Genomic DNA, 21,505 nt, shown 5'->3' on the forward strand with positions numbered 1-21,505 from the left:
ACATGAATAGCAGGCCAATGCCCAAGGTTCAGTCTCCAGCAACTCTCTCACACACTCTGGTACACAAGCTTCATGTTACTGGCACTCTTATACAACATGGCAAGGAACAAAACACATCAACACAGAAATTATACAGAGACCAGCACTAGAAAAATGGGGGCGAATGATCTAGAGCTCAAGGCTAGTAATAGTCTTGGTTCCAGAGTGAATCTGAGATCTTATCTTGAAAAGACAACACTAGACAAGACATGGATAGTTTTGTTTTTCTTTTCTTTTCTTTTTTTTCTTGATGTTGTTGAGACAGGATTTCACTATGTAGTCCCGGCTGCCTGGAACTCACAGAGATCTGCCTGCCATACCCAGCTAGGCATTATTGCTTTGAGCACTGAGTGCCAAACTTCAATTTTACTGATAATCTCCCTAGAAGCCTACTGAACATTCTCTATAGCTTTATATATTCCTTTTCCCCAGTCACCCTTTGCTTCTAGGTAGTGTCTGCTGTGGTATTCTTTATCTAAGCCCCAATATTTATTTAATGTCAAGGTTCCTTTCTTTACATTTCTTTGTTTAGTTTTATTTTATTTTTGTTTTTTGAGATAAGAGTCTCACTATGTAGCTCAACTTTCCTGGAACTTACTTGATAGACCAGACTGGCCTGTAACTCAGCTCCACCTGCCTCTGCCTTCCAAGTGCTGGGATTAAAGGTGTGTGCCACCATGCCCAGTTTTACTTTTTATTTTTATTATTTACTTTTTATTTTTTTATTATTTACTTTTTATTTTTTATGCCCAGTTTTACTTTTTATTTTATGAGTGTTTTGCCTGTGTTCACGTAAGTACATGTGTATTCAGTGTTCTAAGAAGCCAGAATAACCTGTCAGATCCCCTGGAGCCAGTTATAAGAGACAGTGAGCTGACTGAGATAGTGGGTGGTGAGAATCAAACTCAGGTCTTCTATAAGAGAAGCCAATGATCTCAACTACTGTGCTATCTTTCCAGTCCTTATATTTCTTACATAAAATATTTGATCTTTCTTTCTAAAACCCAAATAAACTCATACTGAATCAGATGCAAAATCTGATATCATATATTTTGTTGTAATAACATCTGCATATTCGAAACTCATTTTATAATTATTTCTCTTTTAAGGTTAAAGTGCTATTTATATCTTAATTATTTTTAAAGTTATTATTATTGTAAATGTGTACATGATGTGGGAATAGGAGACAACTCTGTGGAGTCAGTTCACTCCTTTCACCTTTAGACAAGGTTCCAGAAATCAAACTCCAGTCACTGTGCTAGCATAGCTCACCAAGCACCTTTATTCACTGAGCCAGCTGCTCCAAAGTACTGTTTCTATTTATTTTTGTCACTGAGTATAAAGAATGAATATGGTGCTTAGTGCTAGAGATTAAGACTGGGGCCTTACAAGTGCTAAGCACACATTTAACACTAAACTATAATTTCATCCTTAATATTACTGGTAAATACAATTTTAGTATAGTTAATTACAAAAACTAGCATACGACCAATTATAGTTTAGAGACACTGATATAAACCACTATCTCAGGCATGCTAGGCATGTTCTCCACCACTGAGCAAAGGGTTCAGTAGAATAACAGCATCTCTTTAAAACAACAGCCACTGGCTGGGCCAAAGAGATGGCTCAGAGGTTTGAAGTCCTTGTTGCTCTTCCAGAGGACCTAGGCTTGATTTCCAGCACTCACATGGTGGCTCACAATCATCCATAACTCCAGTTCTAAGTAATCTGATACCCTCTTCTGAGTGTTCTGGACACCAGGCATACACATGATAAACATACATAGATGCAAATCTAAAAGTTTTTTTTAAAAAAAAAAAAAAAGCCACTGGTGAATCTTTAAAGGAGGAGGATTTCCACAAGACATGGAAGATGTAATGCTTCAGCAATAAACATATTAAGGATGCTACAAAGATTATGGCTGAAACACAAGCACCAAGAGTACTAGCATAAAATCTCTAGGCAAATAGCTGGTATGACTAAAGCAAAAAGTCATGGGCATTCACTATTGACCATCTTAAGGCTTTAAAAGAAGTGGCTTCCTTTGCACAGGTACACCTGTCCTGGCAGGAAGCAAGACGTCTGTTTATAAAGCACCAAGAAATGACACAATGAGAAACAAAAAATCTGTCTTTCCCCCACCATTCATCTACCAACAACTTTCAGAGCAGAATTTCAGAAAGGCAACTAATCTGAACACAAATAACAGGTCACAGAAATATGTCAAACAGAAATGCCAGTCAAAAATTCCTGAAGTTACTACATGAAGGCTCAGTTCATCTAATCCATGCCACACTTTTCCCACAGAAGTAACACTCAAAAGGCACCTTTAAAACGCTTTCCCAGAAAATTGTCCTAACAATCATTTTTTAAAAGCCTATTTGTACACAATACCATTCACCCTCATGATGAACTTTAGTTTGTCTATGGTTGGAAATTTTACTTATTTTAGCGCATGAAACCTCAAGGATAGAATGATTCCTGACACTCTACCTGCACCACTTGCCCAAAATCCAGCTAAGGCCTCAATTTACTACTGCCTGTAGTCATTTTTAACTCTTCTTAACCACTAAATCTATAATGTAAAAAGCTTCTTAAAAATCTGCCATTTGCAGTCACAGGCTATAAGTTCAGACTGTTGACCTAAGAGAAGTCTTGGATCCAGTGCAACTTCAACATGTCTAAGACAGTAAAAGAAATCATACAAGTCTTTAAATTTTTAATTTATGAAAGAAACAAGTTAATACAGACAGATAAAATAGTGTTCTTCAGGAAGTTAGTACATAAGTATGACAAATCACTCTAGACTGTTAACAGGAAACAGTTAATAAAATCTAAAGAACAAGACAGGTGGGGTACTTATGCCTACAACCCCAGTATTTGGAAGCTGAAGCAAGAGAATTACAAGGCCAAGGCTAGCCTGTGCTATCAAGAATCTGAAGCCAGACTAGCTACCTAACAAGAACCTGCCTTTAAAAATTAATTTTTAGGCCAGGCAGTGGTAGTGCACACCTTTAATCTCAGCACTCAGGAGGCAGAGGCAGACGAATCTCTGTAAGTTCAAGCCCAGCCCAGTCTACAGAGCTAGTTCTAGGATAGCCAAGGATACACAAAGAAATCCTATCTCAAAAGACCAATAATAGTAATAATAATTTTAATTACTAAAAATATTTAAAATAGTTTAAGCCAAATTTGCAAAGTCTGTGAATATTAAAATTTAGGAAGAAAAGTGATCACAATTAGACAAAACCCTGTCAATAGAAATGATACTGAACAGTCAAGTCTGAGATCACTATTAGCACAAAGAGGCAAATGATCATAGCATACTTTGCACATTCAAAATAAATACAAAATTTATACAAATTAGGTCTTGAAGAGTCATGGTATATATGTGAGGAACCAATAATCAGCAAGACAGCTATAGTTCTAAACATTAGAAGGAAATTACGAAAACTAAGGAATGACTTTTGAATAGTTTATACCTTAAATGTAGTCAATTAGTAAAACTGATACTTTGTGCAGGCATGTGGAACAACCCAGTAAACCCAGCTCTTGGGAGGCTGAGCAGGAGGACCATTCATTCACGTTTGTTTTGTTGTGGAGGTGGGAAGACCTGATTTCTTTAACTGTTTATAGTGAATGCCTTGTGGAATATGCAAGGCTCCTCATCTTAAAGCATTTACTTTACTTAATGAATTAAAAACCCAGGTTGGGGGGAGACTATTGAGAGATAGCTCAATGGTTAAGAGCACTTGAAGCTCTTGTAGAGGACCCAGTCTAATTCCTAGAACCAACGTGGCAGCTTACAACGAGATCCAATGCCCTTTTCTGGCCTCCGAAGGCTGAACATATGTAGTGCACATGAACTCATACAATCACACACAAACTTGCACAATGAAAATAAGTAACTTTTTGAGAAAAAAACAGAACAGCAGATAGCCATTACATCTAATAACAAAAGAATGATTAGAAGTATGGTGACATCAACTATTAGAGACATCTTGGTGGAAAAGCTTTGAGGAAGAAATAGATTCAAATTGTTTCAAAAGGGTAAAGGCAAGTTATGTAGAAATGAGCACATTAAAATATGGATTTGCATCAAGCAGTGGTACACACCCTTAATCCTAGGACTTGGGAGGCAGAGGCCGGTGGATCTTGGTGAGTTCAAAGCAGACCTGGTCTACATACATAGTGGGTTCCAGAACAGCCAGGACTATTCAGAGAGACCTCATCTCAAAACACATAAAAATAAAATAAAATAAATAAACAAGAAAAAAGTATTTGCTTGTTTATTTAAAATAACCTATTTTCTTCCATTGTATTTAATCTACTAAAAGTCACACATGGACCCAAAGAAGTACTTTAACAGAAATACTGCTGTGGGATGTCTGTCTTTCTGTATGCTGTGAATATGTGTTACTGCCATTGGCTAATAAATAAAGCTGCTCTGGCCTATGGCAAGGCAGCTTAGAGGCAGGCAGGAAATCCAAGGGCAGAGATAAGAAAGAAGAAAGGCAGAGGCAGAGGAGATGCCAGATTGCCATCCTAAGAGCAACATGTAATGGGATGCAGGTAAAGCCACAGAACACATGATGATACATAGATAAATAGTTAGCGGTTGAGTTAAACTATAAGAGCTAGCTAGCAAGAAGCCTGCCATAGGCCATACAGTTGATAATTAATATTAAGCCTCTGAATAATTATTTTATAAGTGGCTACAGGACCACGGGGCCAAGTGGGACCCGAGAAACTTCTGCTACAAAATACTTACTTAGGAAATGAATTTAATCCCAGGTGCTCTGTCTTGGAATATAATATTTTTTCCACCATGTCATAAAGTGGTCTCCAAGGTAACTCTAAATCATCTCTTGAGAGAAGCTCCTTTTTCCTAATTAAAAAGAAATATAAATATATATGAAATCATTTATTCAGATACATGGTTATTAAGTATACTGCACAGAGAGGACAGCTAATCAGTGTATTTTGCCTGTCTCTGCCCAAAACCACTCACTGTTAGAATAAACACGAAGGAAGAACTTGGCACTCCTCAACAAAAAGCAGTGCCTATTAAAGAAAGCATTTAAACTTGTGCCACCATTACTGTAGATGAATTTCATACTTTTCTTATATGTGTGTTTTGCCTGCACATGTGTATGTGTTCCACATGCACACTATCAAAGAAGATGTGGGATCCCCTGGAACTGGAGTTACAGATGATTGTGAGCTGTCATGTGGGTACTGGGAACCAAATCCAAGTCATTTGAAAGAGCAACAAATGCTCTTATCTACCACTGATGCATCTTTCCAGCTCCCAAATTTCATGCTTTGCTATACCATGTGTATGGATGGTACTTAATGTTTCTAACCTTTGCTGGGTACAAAGATAGTTTATACCCCATGGAGCAAATAATTACCATAAATAAAACAATCTAACCATCTATAGTTGAACATGTACAATTAAAAGTTTCACAGAGAAAATAAATGTTTAAATCAACACCAATTAAACTTTGGGTAACTGTTCTGTTCATTTCCCAAAATTCATTCTGAATCCATTAAAACTTAAAAAAACAAAATCTCACCAGGAATAACAGAAAGTAGACTTACTTTAATAAGTTGATCAAGAGACGGGCAAATCCCTGCATCATGCTGATTTCAAGTTTTGGAATTGATACCAGCTCGTACAATAACTTAATAAAAAGAACATGATCTTCTTTGCTAAATTTTCTCCCATAAAGTCGGATATACCTGCAAAAGGGAAACAAAGCCTTTAAAAACAGGTCCAGTTACTCATGTTCCTTACTACATTATCCACACAGCCTTTAACAACAGGTCCAGTCACTCATGTTCCTTACCATATTACCTATACTAACTGAGCTATGGAGCAAGCTGATATTGCATGGAGTGATAGAAGACATACTATATGCTCGGCCTATAAAAATAGTAAAATAAGTAAGTGGAAAAAATTAAAAAGAATATCCAGGAATATGTTACAACATGGATAAACTGCCTGAAATAAGCCAGTCACAGAAAACCCAGAATCACAGTTCCTTTCATGTAACAGATGTAAAGCAATCAAACTCATAGCAGAAAGTAGAATGGTAGCTGACAATTGTTAGAAAGTGGGGATAAGGGTTTGTTATTCAACTGGCATAGAGTTTGAGACATGCAAGATGAAAATATTGCAGAGACCTATATGACATACAAATAGTTAACACACCTTCACTAGTCACTTAAATATTAATGGTCAAAAGGAGTCAGGCATGGTGGTGCATGTCTACAATACCAGCACTGGGTAAGTGATGGGGGATCAGGAATTCAAGGCCAGTCTGGATTATATGAGAGATCCTGCCACAAAAGAACAAAGTGTTACGAAGGTAAATTTATGATGCACGGCTTTAAGAGAGGGAAAAAAAAAGCCAATCATGATGTGATTATTTTAAATACTTAATTTTAAATATTACTAAGCATTTTATATTTACACAAAAGAATTACTCTGTACTTTAGTCAACACATTATAAAAAAAATATTTTAAAGTACAGCCAAATTAGAACACTGTTGTTTTATAGGATCACATCTCCAACACTGGGATTGAATTTAATGCCTGACACATTCTACCACTGAGCTATACCTCCAAACCCCTACCAGTTGTGGTACCCCCATAATCCCAGCGGTAAAAGGCAGAAGCCAAAAGTTCACGGCCAGTCTGGTTAACAGAGTGAGTTCCAAACCAGCAAAGGCTGCATAGTGACATCCACTCTCAAAAAATAATAAAAAATAAGCTAATAGTTCATCTCAAAATACATACTCAGTTTTTAACTTAGAAAAACCATATTATCAAAAGTTCTGGCAATAAGCAAGCTTAAGAGTAAAAAGAATGTTCATGTCTTTTGCTCTCTCTTTTAGGCAGGGTCTATACAGACCTAACTGGCCTGAAACTCAGGGTGGTCTCAAACTCACAGAGACCCATTGTGAGAGCCAAAGTTATACTTTAAGTTTAATTACTGTACATAAGAGATCCACAAAACAAAACTGCCTCGCACATATAAGTCCCTTATGGCTACCTTGTTATGACCATCTTGTAATGTCTACCTTGCAACCATGTCTTTGTTTCAGGAGGGATTAACTTGTTATGTTTTACTACTGTAACCCCGCCTATTTTGCTCCCCAAATCCCCCATTTGGAAACCTCCTACTCCTGAGCTGTAAAAGCCTTGTCTTCTTCATATCCAGTGCTTAACTCTCAAACCCCGCCTTGGGGGAGGCAGCCTGTGCACACAATTAAAAAAGCTTGCTTTGCCGGGCGGTGGTGGTGCACGCCTTTAATCCCAGCACTCGGGAGGCAGAGCCAGGCGGATCTCTGTGAGTTCGAGGCCAGCCTGGTCTCCAAAGCGAGTTCCAGGAAAGGCGCAAAGCTACACAGAGAAACCCTGTCTCGAAAAAAACCAAAAAAAAAAAAATTTACTAAAAAAAAAGCTTGCTTTAATTAATTGCTTGCTTTAATTTGGGGGTCAGTGTTCTTTCTCTTCCCATCTTTGGGATTAACATAATAAGTCACATGTTTCCACTTCCCTAAACAAGTTTAGTTGACCCAGCTCCCCCAGATGTGCTTGATCACATGTTAATGGAGGTCAATAGGCAGGAAGTACATCAGGATATATGCTTGCCTCCAAATGGATGAAGGCAGGAGGTACACAGTCTTATGGGTTTGCCTTTATAAGCACCTGGCCATATTCTGGGAACTCCAGAATGGACCTGGCCAGAGTCCATCACCTTGGCCATTATTTTAATTAAAGCTTGCTTCAAATTTGACTCAAAACTGTGGTAGTGGTCTTATTCTCATCAGGTGGAATTAACATTTTCTGGAGGCCCCAGTGAAATTTAGACCACCCACCCAAATTCTAAAAGCTGGACCTTCGTTCCAGAACTCCAGGACTAGAGGTGAGGGCTGCCTCAGGAGGCATGTACCTTGAGATGCCCCAAGGTTCTGAAGTGTGACTTTGGTTTCATGGACTATTGGAATGAACTGCCATGCTGAGAAAAGAAGCAAGCATGTACTGAGGTCTGGTGAGTAATAAGCTGATTCTGTCCTGTGGAATCAAGACCTGGGATGTGGAAGGGGCTCAACAGGGCCTCAAATACTCTACCGTCTAGGGCAAGATGTAAGATGCCACTCACCGCCTGTGTTTTACATGTGCAGATGGTCTGTGTTTTCTGGTTTGAGTACAAGCTTTGTTGCAAACATGGGGGCCTAGACTGATATATGCTCAGCTGAATGCGTGAATATATGGGGGCCACCCCATGTTTTGTTACTGACTGATCTCCTTTGAGTGTATGAGCTTTCTGTGTTTTGTGCTGCCATTGCATGCCACCAGCTACCACTTGCCATGGCTGTTTTGAAGGCCAGGGCTCAGAATTTATCTATGAGCTTTCTGGTCACTGGATTTAGGTTAGCAGGGATTCAAATGTCTTTTGGGTGTGGATAACATTAGAGTAGCTCTATGCTATTCTACTTTAAAATGTATAACACAGGATTGACAGTTAAAAATCTATGCAGAGTAATCTTAAAGGAACCACATGGCATGACTCCATTTTGGGATATAAGCAACATGTGGCTTGCCACCATCTTTGCTAAGGATTGGAGAGCATGAATGTCACGTGACTTCACCATCATCTTGATTAAAGGTGACCATATGGTATAAATCAAATAAGGAGGCAACAAGTCTCCAGGATATTTTTGATGAGGATTGATTTTTGTAGGATAATTCCTGTCCTGAAAACAAGGTTTATGAAAGATAAGATTTAAAAACAATGCTTGCTTGTTTAATAATGTATTAAAACTGCATCTTCATGCATTCATATATAGGAATATACCTTACACTGGCAACCAAACTTTGTAATATAAGAGTCACCCGAGTGGTTTGGGTTTTAAAGACAAGAAGTCATGGAGACCAGCTGAGACTTGCCACTGTGTGGTAAGGCTGAAGTTCCTAAGGAGAGCCCATGAGAAGAACCCTAGCAGTTTTTGAGATGACCATGCCATGTATGTGATAGTCACCAGAAACATCAACCACAATGAAATGGAGTATTGTGAGTGAATCCCACACAATGAGTATTAGGTTGTTGGCACTGTGGGAGTTTGGTTATGCCCTGTTTTTTCTCTCTTTAAAAAAAAAAAAAAAAAGAAAAAAAGAAAAAGAAAGGTACTTTTTACTTTTGATATTGCAGGAGTACACGACACAGTTGAGAGACTTTGTAGTTTTTCGAAAAATCTGAAAAACTGTATTTGTTTTGTTTTTCAAGACAGGGTTTCTCTGCATAGCAGCTCTGGCTGTCCTGGAACTCACTTTGTAGACCAGGCTGGCCTCAAACTCACTGAGATCTGCCTGTCAAAAAGTGGATTTTTTTTAAGAAACAGCTTTTTAAAATATTTAAGTTCGTAAAATGTTTTATATAATTAATATGTGATCTTAAAAGTAAATAAAGAGCTAAAGAGTTAGGGCCACAACTATGAGTACTGAACACTAAACACCAGAAACTGGGATAGTCCTATCTTATGATGCAACAAGACAATGACCTAAGCAGTCTCACAAAAGCAGTCTGGAAAAGAGCTTTGAAGCACTGGTTCTCAATCTATGGTTCACAACCCTTGGGGGTCGTAGACACGCAAGACACTGGAAAGGTTGATTACCCCACTTTGCCTAAACAAAGTAAGGTCAATCCCCTAAGTCCCTCCTCTATAGAAAAGCTTCTCAGGTTTTCCAGGCCTGGTATTCTAAGACTGATGCTGCCCAGGGACCTCTGCCCCAATGAAGCCACTGAGACCTGGAAGCTTACAGTAATCATCTAGGGTGTGGGTAAGTCTCTGTCATTTAAATTGATACATAGGCCATCTGTACTATACTGCCTACTGTGATTTATCCTTCTCTGATCTCTGATGGCATTGACAGCTAGGCTAACTGTAGCTTAGCTTAACAGTAGCAAGCAATGAGATCTTTCCTCATGGCTGCAGCCACCTTGTTAGTTCATTTCATATGCAATAACCAAGGCTTGCTTTTTCTAGAGCTACTAGGTCTCCTGCCAAGAAAGGCAGACAGGTTTGTCTTGATAAGAGGCTTCATATTACAGGATAAACAGATTTCACATGTAACTTACTGTTCCTTTATTCAGTAACAACTACTGATGTCTCTGGTAAATGATTAGATGGAAAGAAAAAGGTTTAAAGTCTATTCAAGTTTTGAGGGTCTAAGAAAATGTTATAAGGTACATAAAGGTCTGAGGATGTGAAAGCTTAAGTAAGTTCTGATGGTCTAAGATAATGAATGATGTAAGATGTGTAAATGCAGCTGTAAAGGTATTAGAAAATGTTGTGGGTTTTTTTTGTTTGTTTTTTGGTTTTTCAAGACAGGGTTTCTCTGTGTAGCTTTGGCGCCTTTCCTGGAACTTACTCTGTAGCCCAGGCTGGCCTCAAACTCACAGAGATCCGCCTGGCTCTGCCTCCTGAGTGCTGGGATTAAAGGCGTATGCCACCACCGCCTGGCTAAAAAAATGTTTTAATATATGTGAAAAATGGGAAATGTTTGAGATTTCTTCCTCCCTTCTATGCTATTGTTATACTAAGATCTCAAAAGTTCAGAGTTTTAACATGGATCAATGGAGTTCTGATAAGCTGCTATAGAACACTGACTACTTATTATTCAGTAACAAGCTCAAATTTTTATATTTCTTTTGACTGCCTTCTACATATAGACTTAGAGGTCCTTCTCATCAGGCTAAAAACATGCCTGTCCAATCTATACATTCAACTCTCTGAACTCTCTGAATACGTTCATGCTTTTTAACCCAAATCCATAGTCTATTCTAGCTATTAGTTACTTTTTTTTTTTTTTAACAAATGTGGATTTCAGTACAGATAACAAACAGTGGTAATGCTTATATATCTAAAATTTTTATCTCTTTTTGTAAACTAAAAATTCATATTAGCTTCAGGGAGTCTAGGGGGTCTTAAGACTTGGATCCACCTCTACAGGTTCAAGGGACTGCAGAGAAGTATAGCCTAAGTTTCCCCACCTGCCTATTCCTGGGGGTGAAATCTCACCCCTGGTCTTGGGACTCCTCCCCTCCCCCAATTACTAGGACTATGGACTTGAAAGCTCAAAATAAAAGATTTTCCTTTAAGTTCCTAAACCTTTAACTTCTGTTCATAGTCTCTATCTGCTCAGATTTCCACTTGGCTGGCAGATACCATCAAAGAATCAGCTGCGGACTACAAGATGCTCCAAATGGCTATGAGCTCTGGACTTGGTGAAAGCTGATGTGAACCAGTGTAGATGATGTAACTGCTCCCCGTCTCTTCAGCTAGGTGAGCTAACCAGATCCTTCTGATGAATGCCCCATTGCCTGATCCCCTCCCAGCTTTTGACTAGCATTCCAGCCTTCTTGGGCCCTGACAACAACATCCTGGTTTCAACAGGAACTAGTTGCAGTTGCCCCTTGTCCTCAACAGGCTGGAATGTTAGGTCAAAAGGAAACTCTCTGGCATAAGGGACAGAATGGCTACCTATAGTACCTATTGGCATACCAGAAAAGGTACCTGTTAAAAACCAAACAGACCCAGATCTATCAACAGGTAGATTTCATTAGCTGAAATAGTTCTAAAATATGATAGGGCACTCAACCTGCTCTATGTAAATTGAACTTTAAAAGAAAATTATTGTTTCTATACAAACCATTCAAGAATCATTAGAAATAATCTGGCTGTACCAAAACAAAACAACAACCAAAAAAAAAAAAAAAAAAAAAGGGAAAAAAGGAAAGAAGGAAGAGAGGAAGAAAAAAAGAATGAAAGAAAGAAAAACAAGCAAACAAAAAATTGCAGAAAAAAAAAGAGATCTTAGATAAAATAAATTACTGCTCCCCGTTCTCATTTCCAGGCTCCTCCTAGACAGTAACTGTGATGTCAGCCATCACAGGGTCTTTGGCCCTTCTGTTTCTGCTAATTACTATTGTATTGGTCCTTGCATCATTAATGTTTTAATTAGATACGTAAGTTCCCATTTGGTTGCCATTAAGCTGACAGTTATTAGAGCCCAATATAAATAGGTATCCAACACAGGAGTCAAGAATTTGACTCAGGATACAACTCAAGTGGGGGATTTGAGAGCCAAAGTTATGTTTTAAGTTTTAATAACTGTGCCTAAGAGATCCACAAAACAAAAAAATGCCTATAACCTAAAAGCCCCGTGCACGAGAGCAGATACTTCCTGAGATGCTGGAGGCTGTTATTCATATAAGATAACAAGCCACATGTTCCCACTTCCCTAAACAAGTTTGGTTGACCCAAATGCACAAGATGTGCTTGATCGCATGTAAAAGAGAGGTAGGTAGGTAGGAAGTATGTCAGGATATATGCTTGACCCCAACTGGACAAAGGTGGGAGGTAATCTTATGAGTTTGCCTTTATAAACACCTGGCCAATGTAGCTCACTGTCATTTTCTGGGAACCCCAGAGTGGACCTAGCCAAAGTCCATCAACTTGGCCAGTATTTAATTAAAGCTTGCTTCAAATCTGGCTCAAAACTGTGGTAGTGGCCTTATTATTGCCCAACGGAATTAACACCACCCACCTCTGCCTCCCCAGTGCCAGCAAAAGTGTTCCTTTCTTAGATGCCAGAATGGTTAATCATGGTATATATAAAGAAGTAACAAATCCAAAATTTATTTACAACAAATTACTGAATATGCAAAGTCCTAAGCTACTTTGATGAGGATTATTGCTAGACTTAAAAATATTTACATTAAAAAGCAAAGAGAACCTGGGCGGTGGTGGACCAAGTCTTTAATCCCAGCACTTGGGAGGCATAGGCAAGCAGATCTCTGTGAGTTCAAGGCCAGCCTGGTCTACAAAGAGTTCCAGGACAGCCAGAGCTGTTATACAGAGAAACCCTGTCTTAGAGGGAGGGAGAGGGAGGAAGGGAGGGGGGGAGGGGAGGGGAAAGGAGATAGAACAGAGTGGTGGTGGCACACATCCTTAATCTCAGCACTTGGGAAGCAGAAGCAGGTAGATCTATGAGTTCAAGGCCAGCCTGGTCTACAGAGTTCCAGGACAGCCAGGTACACAAAGAAACCCTGTCTCGAAAAACCAAAAATAAAAATAAATAGATAGATAGATGGATAGATGGATGGATGGATGGATGAGAGGGAGACTGATCATTATTTCTCCCCTTGGCTAAAGTCTAATTAAACTTATGTCTAACTTTCAAAATTAGAAAACCTAAAGTGCTTTCCTACCTTTCAAGAAGACCTTAAAGTTCTTGGTCTACTAAGAATATTCCTTTGGGCCCAGCTGGTTTGTATATCAAGTTCCAGGACAGCCAAGGGTACATAGTGAGACCCTGTCTCAAAAAGCGAATGAATGAAATGAATGAATGAATGAGTGAATGAAATAATACTCCCTTCTATTTTCTCACCCTGTCTTGAGTTATTCAGCTCTTCTCTTCATTTCATGGTACAATGCCATTGTCTCCCCCTCCTTCATTCTATCAGAATGTATAGTAGAGGAGAAAGAAGAATGAGCCCTGAGATTTCTTTTTTGCCTCTGCCTATAATTACTAGAAATGTTTCTTAACCATCTAGACTGGTAAAGCAAGTGGATATGTGACAATTATATATAGACTCTAAAATCAGGCATGGTAACACACATCCTTTTAGTAATTGTGAGGCTGGAGAAGAATCCCAAGTTCTAGGCCTGTTAAACTCTGTTTCAACAAGAAAAACTGAAAGACCTGCAGCCACCAACTTGCTTAACAAGTTTCCAGCTTCCTGAAGCCTCTCCCTCTTTCTTACTATAAATTTAGGAGTAAAAGTTACAGTCATCTAAAAGCTACTAAAAATGAAAAACATATTATCCTTTTAAAAATCAGCACCTACATATGCTAAAGATAAAAGAACTCAGAGAAGTATCCCCCACTTCTGGTGACAACTTCAGACCTTGTCAAGACTCAGTGCCCATGGAGCTCCACATCTATTTTCCCTGTGGTTAGAGAGCTTCTGAGGAAGAACTTAAGAACACTGCTCCAACAGACTGATAGAACTGAACTACAGCCCACTGCTTTTACTGCAGTAGACACACAATAAAGACATGGAATTCATAAAATCCAAGTTTTAATACTATATGAAGAAACCAAAAAGGTTTCCTCAAAAGACTAGAGTAGCTGAAAAAGCTCACAATTTTAAGGGAATTCCTCAGAAATCTATTTCCTCTATCTCCCAATCTACAAACAGTTCTTTCTAGCTTTCTCAAAAATATTGTATAAGAAACCTTTCCAAAATGTTGGAACATGGACCATGAATGAAGCTATGTGATGACAGCTTGTGAGAAAACTCAAAGAAAACAAAAGGAGAGTCTTCTAACTTTTGTTCCTCCATAACATGGATTGCTCTTGGAATGTGCTTTTGTTGCCCCTCCTAGATGGAAACAGAAGTGGGTTTACTTCATTAATATTCATATGACATTTCAAAGCATGGGCTGTCCTTGACTACATACAGCCTAAACTCTTATAACCTTTGCTCATATATCCTTGCTCAACCCTCAGAATATAAATTGTCTAATGCTCTGAATGAAGTTGACTACTGCATGAGAATTTAGTCTGCCTCATTTTTAGGCTCCACTGTCCCAGGTTCATGCCATCAACTAGAGCAGTGACTGTAGCACGAAACTTAGACAGTCTTATTAATAAAAACAAACTTGGAGCCAGGTATTGGGTTGAATGCTGGAAGATCAGAGAAGCAGAACAAGCCACAGCCACCTCACCTTGCCAATTCCTCAGCTGATCCTGTTTCCTCAGACTGGTAGCCTCTGGGTCCTCATCCAAAATGAATCTCAGCTGAACTGCTACTTAAAAGCCTAAAAGCTTAACCAACCTAGTTCCTGGTTTTCACGCCTTATATACCTTTCTGCTTTCTGCCATCACTTCCTGGGATTAAAGGTGTGAGTCACCATGCCTGGCTGTTTCCAGTGTGGCCTTGAACTCACGAGATCCATGCCTCCAGAAGGCTAGTATTAAAGGTGTGTGTGCCACCATTTTCTGGCCTCTGTATCTAGTGGTTGTTCTGTTCTGTGACCCCAGATAAGTTTATTAGGGTGCACAATATTTTGGGGAACACAATACCACCACAAGTAACAATGAAGAATACAAAAAGTACATAAAAAAAATTCTTGAATTGGTCTTTGAGCTGAGGAAACAGCTCAGTTAGTATGGTGCTTGCTTGCAGGACAAAGAGTTCAACCCCAGAACCCATGTTTGTTTAAATCGGATCTGATAAGGACTCCTGTAACTGAGGAGGCAGAGACAAGCAAGTCTCTAGGGATTGCTGGCAGTCAGCCTAGCCCAGTTGGAGAGTGGGCCCTAGAGAGACCTTGACTAAAACAAACAAAAAAGGTACATGATACTTGAGGAATCATACCATCAATCAATATTATAGCATGATTAACAATTAAAAGTCAAATTTAATACTTGGAATATGTATCTGACAAAGAATGTGTAGTCAAATCACACACAAAACAAAGTGTACAAATCATTTTTAAAAAGACAATCCATTTTTTAAAGTCCAAAGGGCAGATATGTTTCAAAAGAGACCATTCAGATGACTACTACGCTGATATTTAACATCAGTAGTCACAGTAAGATAGTAAGCATCATTATTAAGCAATAAAAGTACATTAAAACTATAACTCACTCCTGCGGACTACCTAAACTAAGTCAATTAACAACATCCCATTTGGGTAACAACCTAGATCAAGAAGACCTTTTACATGCTGCTGATAGGAAATGCAATGTCTCCTAAAGGCCTGAATATTTCAAAAGTGAAAACACCCAGCTTGGCATTATTGGAGTATAAGTGAAAACTTTTAAGCAGAAGAACCTGCTAAGTAAAGCTTTATGCCATTAGGAACATCCCCTCAAAGGGGATGATATGATCCTTCCCTACCCAGCAAAAGGTCACCAACCATTTGGTGGGCAGTTTGATATGCCCTAGGCTTCCCATTCTAACTTTCTACTACCATCGATGGCCTAGGAGAATGGTGATGGGCTGGAACCCACAAAACTAAGAACTAAAATAAACATTCTCTCTTTATAAATTGATTTAGTTAATTAATCTCTTCAAGTAACAGAAAATACTATTACACAAATACTCTAGGAAAATTGTTTAACCCTATCCAGGTAAATTAAACATAGGCCTCTTCAATGACCCAGCACTTCCACAATAGTGTGCATACAATGAATATATGTACCAACAAAGACAACTACCAAAATCCCACATTATGTTGAGCAAAAGTCACCAAATATACCAGGTATGGTAGCACACTACGTAATCCTAGCCCTTGAAGGTGGAGGCAAAACAATCAGGGATTCAACGTCATCCTCAGCTACACAGCAAGTTGGAGGTCAGTCTGTGAGCTATAGAAGACCTTGTCCAAAATAAAAAGAGCCACCAAACATGCAAGAATGCATATTATGATTCCATTTTAAGGAATGAATGATGTTAATCTATAATGTCAAAAGTGGTATGCTGGAGCTGGGGCTTAGTTGGTAGAGGGTGTGCACAGCATACTTGAGGCCTGGGTTCCACCCCAGCACAAGATAAAACTGGATATAAAAGCACTTACCAATAATCCAGCACCCAGGGGGTGAAGGCAAGAGGACTAGGAATTCAAAGTCATCCGTGCCTACATAGGGAGTTTGAGGCCAGCCTGGTGCACACAAAACCATCTTAAATCTAAAATAAAATAAGCCCATCAGCAAAAAGAGATATGAAATGAGAAAAGAAACAGAGTGTAGTAGGTTAATCTTTAGGGAAGAAAATTTGGTGAAAGGATCACTGCAGCAGAATTATGTAACTGTTAGAAATGTTTGGTGTTTTTTTTTTTTTTTTTTGAGAACCATTTTAGATTTAAGTTTGTCAAAAATACTGGGAGTATTAAATACTAATAAAGCCAGCTGGGGCTGGAGAAATGGCTCAGCATCAAGAGTACTACAGCAGAGGAACTGGGTTTAGTTTCTTGCACCTATGTTAGCAGCTCACAACTGCCTGTAACTCTGGCTTCATGGGATCTAATGCCCTCTTCTAGCCTCTGTGTGCACACATCCATTCATAGCCTACATAAGCACATGCAATTAAAAATAAATCTTAAAAAAAAAACCAAATAGGAATTTGTATTCTAAAAAATGGAAGTAGAATATAACAACTATCATTTTTTAAACTAATTCAGGTTGATTTCCATATACTTAAGCTCAAAAACTCTACTTGCTACTTTTCTAAAAGATTGTCTTTCACAAGTTTTAGCTAGGACTAAAAATAATTATCAGATATCTCAAAATACTTGAAAACCTTAGAAATAGTCATGATTGAATTTTTGAATAGGACATTTCTTAAACCATCCAGAACATACAAATGACAAGTTATCATGTTCCATCCTCCCACAGAAAAAGACAATACAAGATAATACAAAAGTGTTTCCAGCTTCTTCCCCCTCACAACCTCATGGCATGTCACCAAATACTTGTTGTAACTCTTAATCTCAGGAAAGACCCCAGCACACCAGAAAAAGTAGTTAGTTAATAAAACATATGATGTCATCAAATGCCATTTACATTACAAGGAAATTTAAAAACAAAATTATACAGTACTAGTAAAATAAACCAAGAATCAGAAAAGCTAGAGCCCAGGTGGGCTTCAAACTCACTAAAACGTCAAGGATTACCTTACACTTCTGATCCTCCTGTCTCCATCTTCAAGTGCCAGAATTACAGGTTAGGCACCATGACCAGTTTTACAGGTGTTAGAAATCGAGCCAGGGCTTCCCATGTGCCTGCCAAACAATTCACCAACTAAGCTATATCCCCAAACCCAATTACTAGGAACTCTAAAGTTCTAATTATAGTTACCAATAAAGCAATGTTGGACACTTATTCTGACTCTGAGAGAACTCCTCTAAATCATTTTATTCCCTGTTTTGCTCCTAAAATGTCCTGGCTTACAGTTTAGACTCATTAAACCATGAATTTAATTTGAAGGGGAGAAAAAAAGGCAATGTTATGTCAAAACACTAGAACTAAATACAGTTGGGCAAGCAATGTGGCTGATCTGGTAAAGGCACTTACTGCCAAGGCTGGGGACCTGAATTCAATCCCTGGGACCCATGTGGTAGAAGGGGAGAACTCTCACATAAATTGTCCCTCCCTCTCCTCTCCCTCTCTCCCTCTCTCCCTCTCCTCTCCCTCTCTCCCTCTCTCCCTCTCCTCTCCCTCTCTCCCTCTCTCCCTCTCTTCTCCCTCTCTCCCTCTCCTCTCCCTCTCTCCCTCTCTCCCTCTCCTCTCCCTCTCTCCCTCTCTCTCTCACACACACATACACACACAGACCTTTTTTTTTTTTAATCTGAAATCTTACCAGGTGATGGTTTAACCCTGTAATTCCAATAGTTCAGAGGTTAGGGTAAGATAAAGTTAAGACTGTCTCAAGAACAATCAAATCTAGCAATAGCTCCTAAATAATTCAGAAGCTTGGCACAGTGGCATAAGCTTATAAAGCCAACAGTCCTAGCACTTGGAAGGATGAGATAGGGAGATATAAGTTCAAGACTAGCCTGGGCCACATAGCAATCACCCACCCCAAAAATGCCCTCAAACTAACAATAAAATTTTGCCACATTAAACAAACTGATTTTAAAAGATAGCTTCTAAAAAAAAAATTACTCATCAAATTGGCCTTAATGCTACTATTCTTTTCCAGTGGCTTTCTTGAATTATAGATAAAGGGAATATTTCTTTTCTTCCAACTAGCCAAGGATGAGTGTAGTCAGACTTTCTTTTGGGACTACCAGCCCCCAAATAATGACATGGAAACTTATTAATTATGAAAGCTTGACCATTAGCATAGGCTTGTTTCCAAGATTCTAACCCTGAGTTCCTCCCTCCCCCGGAAACCCTGCCTATTTTCTCCTGCCTAGCTATTGACCATTCAACTCTTTATTAAACCAATCAGGTGCCTTAGGCAGGCAAGGTAAAACAGCAACACATCTTTACACAGTTTACTCAACTATCCCACAACAGATGAGTGCTGGGATTGCAGACATGTACTAAGATATCCTGTGCTATTTGGCTCTGAAGCAAGAACTAAAAGTTTTGTGCATTCTAAGCAAGCACTCTACCAAATTATTCCAGGAAACAGTTTCTTGAAATTTTTTTATTGGGTGTTATTTATGTGCTAGAAATACACCAGGCAATAGAAATCTAAAAAATAACAAACAGCCTCGGGGCATACTGCATTGAACCAGACAAAGTTAACCATTTCAATATGAAGTATAGATATTAATATTTATATGGCCAATTTACCCAATCACCTCTATTCTCCCACATTAAAAGATACTTTCTGAAATCTGCTTTACCCAGTTGTGGTGGTTTAAAAGAAAATGGCCTCAAAGAAAGTGACACTATTAGGAGGTGTGGCTTTGCTGGAATAGGTATGGCCTTGTTGGAGGAAGTGTGTCACTGTTGAGGTGGGCTTTGAGGTCTCCTATGCTCAAGCCACTCCCAGTGTCACAGTCTATTTCCTGTTGCCTGCATATCAACCTGTAGCAGCTACCTCTCCAGCATCATGTCAGCCTGCACAATGCCATGTCCTATCATGATAATGGACTGAACCTCTGAACTGTAAGTGAGCCACCACAATTAAATGTTTCTTTGTAAGAGTTGCCATGGTCACTGGGTGGCGGAGCACTGGGTGGCAGAGGCAGGTAGAGCTCAGTAAGTTTGAGGCCAACCTGGTCTACAAAGTGAGTTCCAGGGCAGCCAGGGCTACAGAGAAACCCTGTCTCTAAAAACAAAACAACAACAAAAAGAGTTGCCATGGTCATGGTGTCTCTTCACAGAAATAGAAACCCCAACTAAGACACCAATTAAATCCTACCTCAGGGCTAGTCATGGAGTAGACTTCCCAGGATATACAGGATATACAGCTAGGAAGCCTTCCTTCTTTTCCATAGGTGTATATTTAATTAAGAGGATCTCTGTGGTCTTCAGGAAATTTGACTGTCACAAAGTTTCTGTAACTAGCCAGACAGGCTGCTGTAATCTGTAATCTTAGCATTTAGGAGGATGAGCAGTTACTGTCACTTCAAGCCCAGCCTGTATTACCTCAAGAGATTCTGCCCACCAGAATAAAATGGAGGAAGTTGGGGCTTATAGTGTGTAAGAGCACCTGCTGAGCATGCTCAATGACCTCAGTTTAAATTTCCAGTACTCATATTAAAAACAAAACAAACAAAACAGGGCACAACCAAACATACACTTAGCATTCGAGAGTGGGGAGCACAGATAGAGTATGACAGCAGGAAGATCCCTGGGGCTTGCTGTCTGCCAGCCTAGCTACTGGTTCAGTCAGACATTTAAGGAAAGAAGGCAGAGAGTAATAGAGCAGAACATCTGACCTCCTCCTCTGGCCTCTGGCCAGAGCACACACATACCTATGTGCATAGACACATGCACATCTCTCTCTCTCTCTCTCTCTCTCTCTCTCTCTCTCTCTCTCTCTCTCTCTCTCTCACACACACACACACACACACACACACACACACACACACACTCACTCACCCACAAGCACTAATCTTGGTAGCCCCTTACTAACCCTGGCACTAAGAAGAAGTAGAAGTCAAGAAGAACCTTGGGGACCCATTCACTGATCAGACACTCTAGATCAGCTCTAGTTGCATTTAGAAAATAAAGTGGGAAAGCAACAAGAAGAACCAACCTGTGGCCTCCACAGGCATTGGCAGAAGTCAACACATCTTCACACACATTCTCACACACAAGCAACAACATAAAAGCCCCTACCCCTGAAGGAACATTTGTTTGTACCCTCCCCCCACCAAATGCACTGAAATACTAATCCTGAACACCAAGGTATTCTGAGGTAAGGCTTTAGGGAGGTCATTTTCCTTAAAGATAAAGCCTTCCTAATGGGATCAGTGTTCTTACAAAGAATTGGAGCTCCTATCTGTTCCTCCAAACAGGTGAAGATGTAGGCGGGCAGCAGCTGGCTAACAAGGACTCTCACCAGAGCCCATCCATGACATCACCAAGATTTTGAATTTCAACCTCCAGAACAATAAATAGTTTATAAACAGTAAATATTTGCTCTAAAGTCGCCCAGTTTATGGAATTTACATCATTACAAACAGACTGAGAAAACATCAGGAAGCCTCATTCTTTCAGGGGTAAAATGGTACACACACACACACACACAGTCCCTAGGGTTGTTTATGAGAATTAAAGGAAATAATGAATGTAAAGCACTTTGCTGACTGCTGGCACATTAGGACCTTCAGTATGTAGCATAGTGTCTACGCCGTTCAGTCAAGATTCTACCAATATTCTAAGACCCTTCGTGTTACAGATACTAAATTGTTAAAC

At 39.3% G+C, this 21,505-nt stretch overlaps 1 protein-coding gene across 1 annotated transcript in view; it reads right to left on the reverse strand.

Annotated features, from left to right (window-relative positions):
* The window catches only part of Psme4 (proteasome activator subunit 4), a 125,916-nt gene that overhangs the window by 92,872 nt on the left and 11,539 nt on the right, over positions 1–21,505 (reverse strand). Inside the window, exons 2-3 of the mRNA XM_052734558.1 lie at positions 5,644–5,784; positions 4,811–4,927 (exon numbers count right to left, since the gene is read on the reverse strand). Coding sequence (XP_052590518.1) covers positions 4,811–4,927; positions 5,644–5,784 — 258 coding nt within the window. The remainder of the gene's footprint in view (positions 1–4,810; positions 4,928–5,643; positions 5,785–21,505) is intronic.

This window comes from Peromyscus californicus, unplaced genomic scaffold, assembly GCF_007827085.1.
Source record: "Peromyscus californicus insignis strain IS unplaced genomic scaffold, ASM782708v3 Scaffold_13__1_contigs__length_99412109, whole genome shotgun sequence".
In the NCBI taxonomy this organism is placed as follows: Eukaryota; Metazoa; Chordata; class Mammalia; order Rodentia; family Cricetidae; genus Peromyscus; species Peromyscus californicus.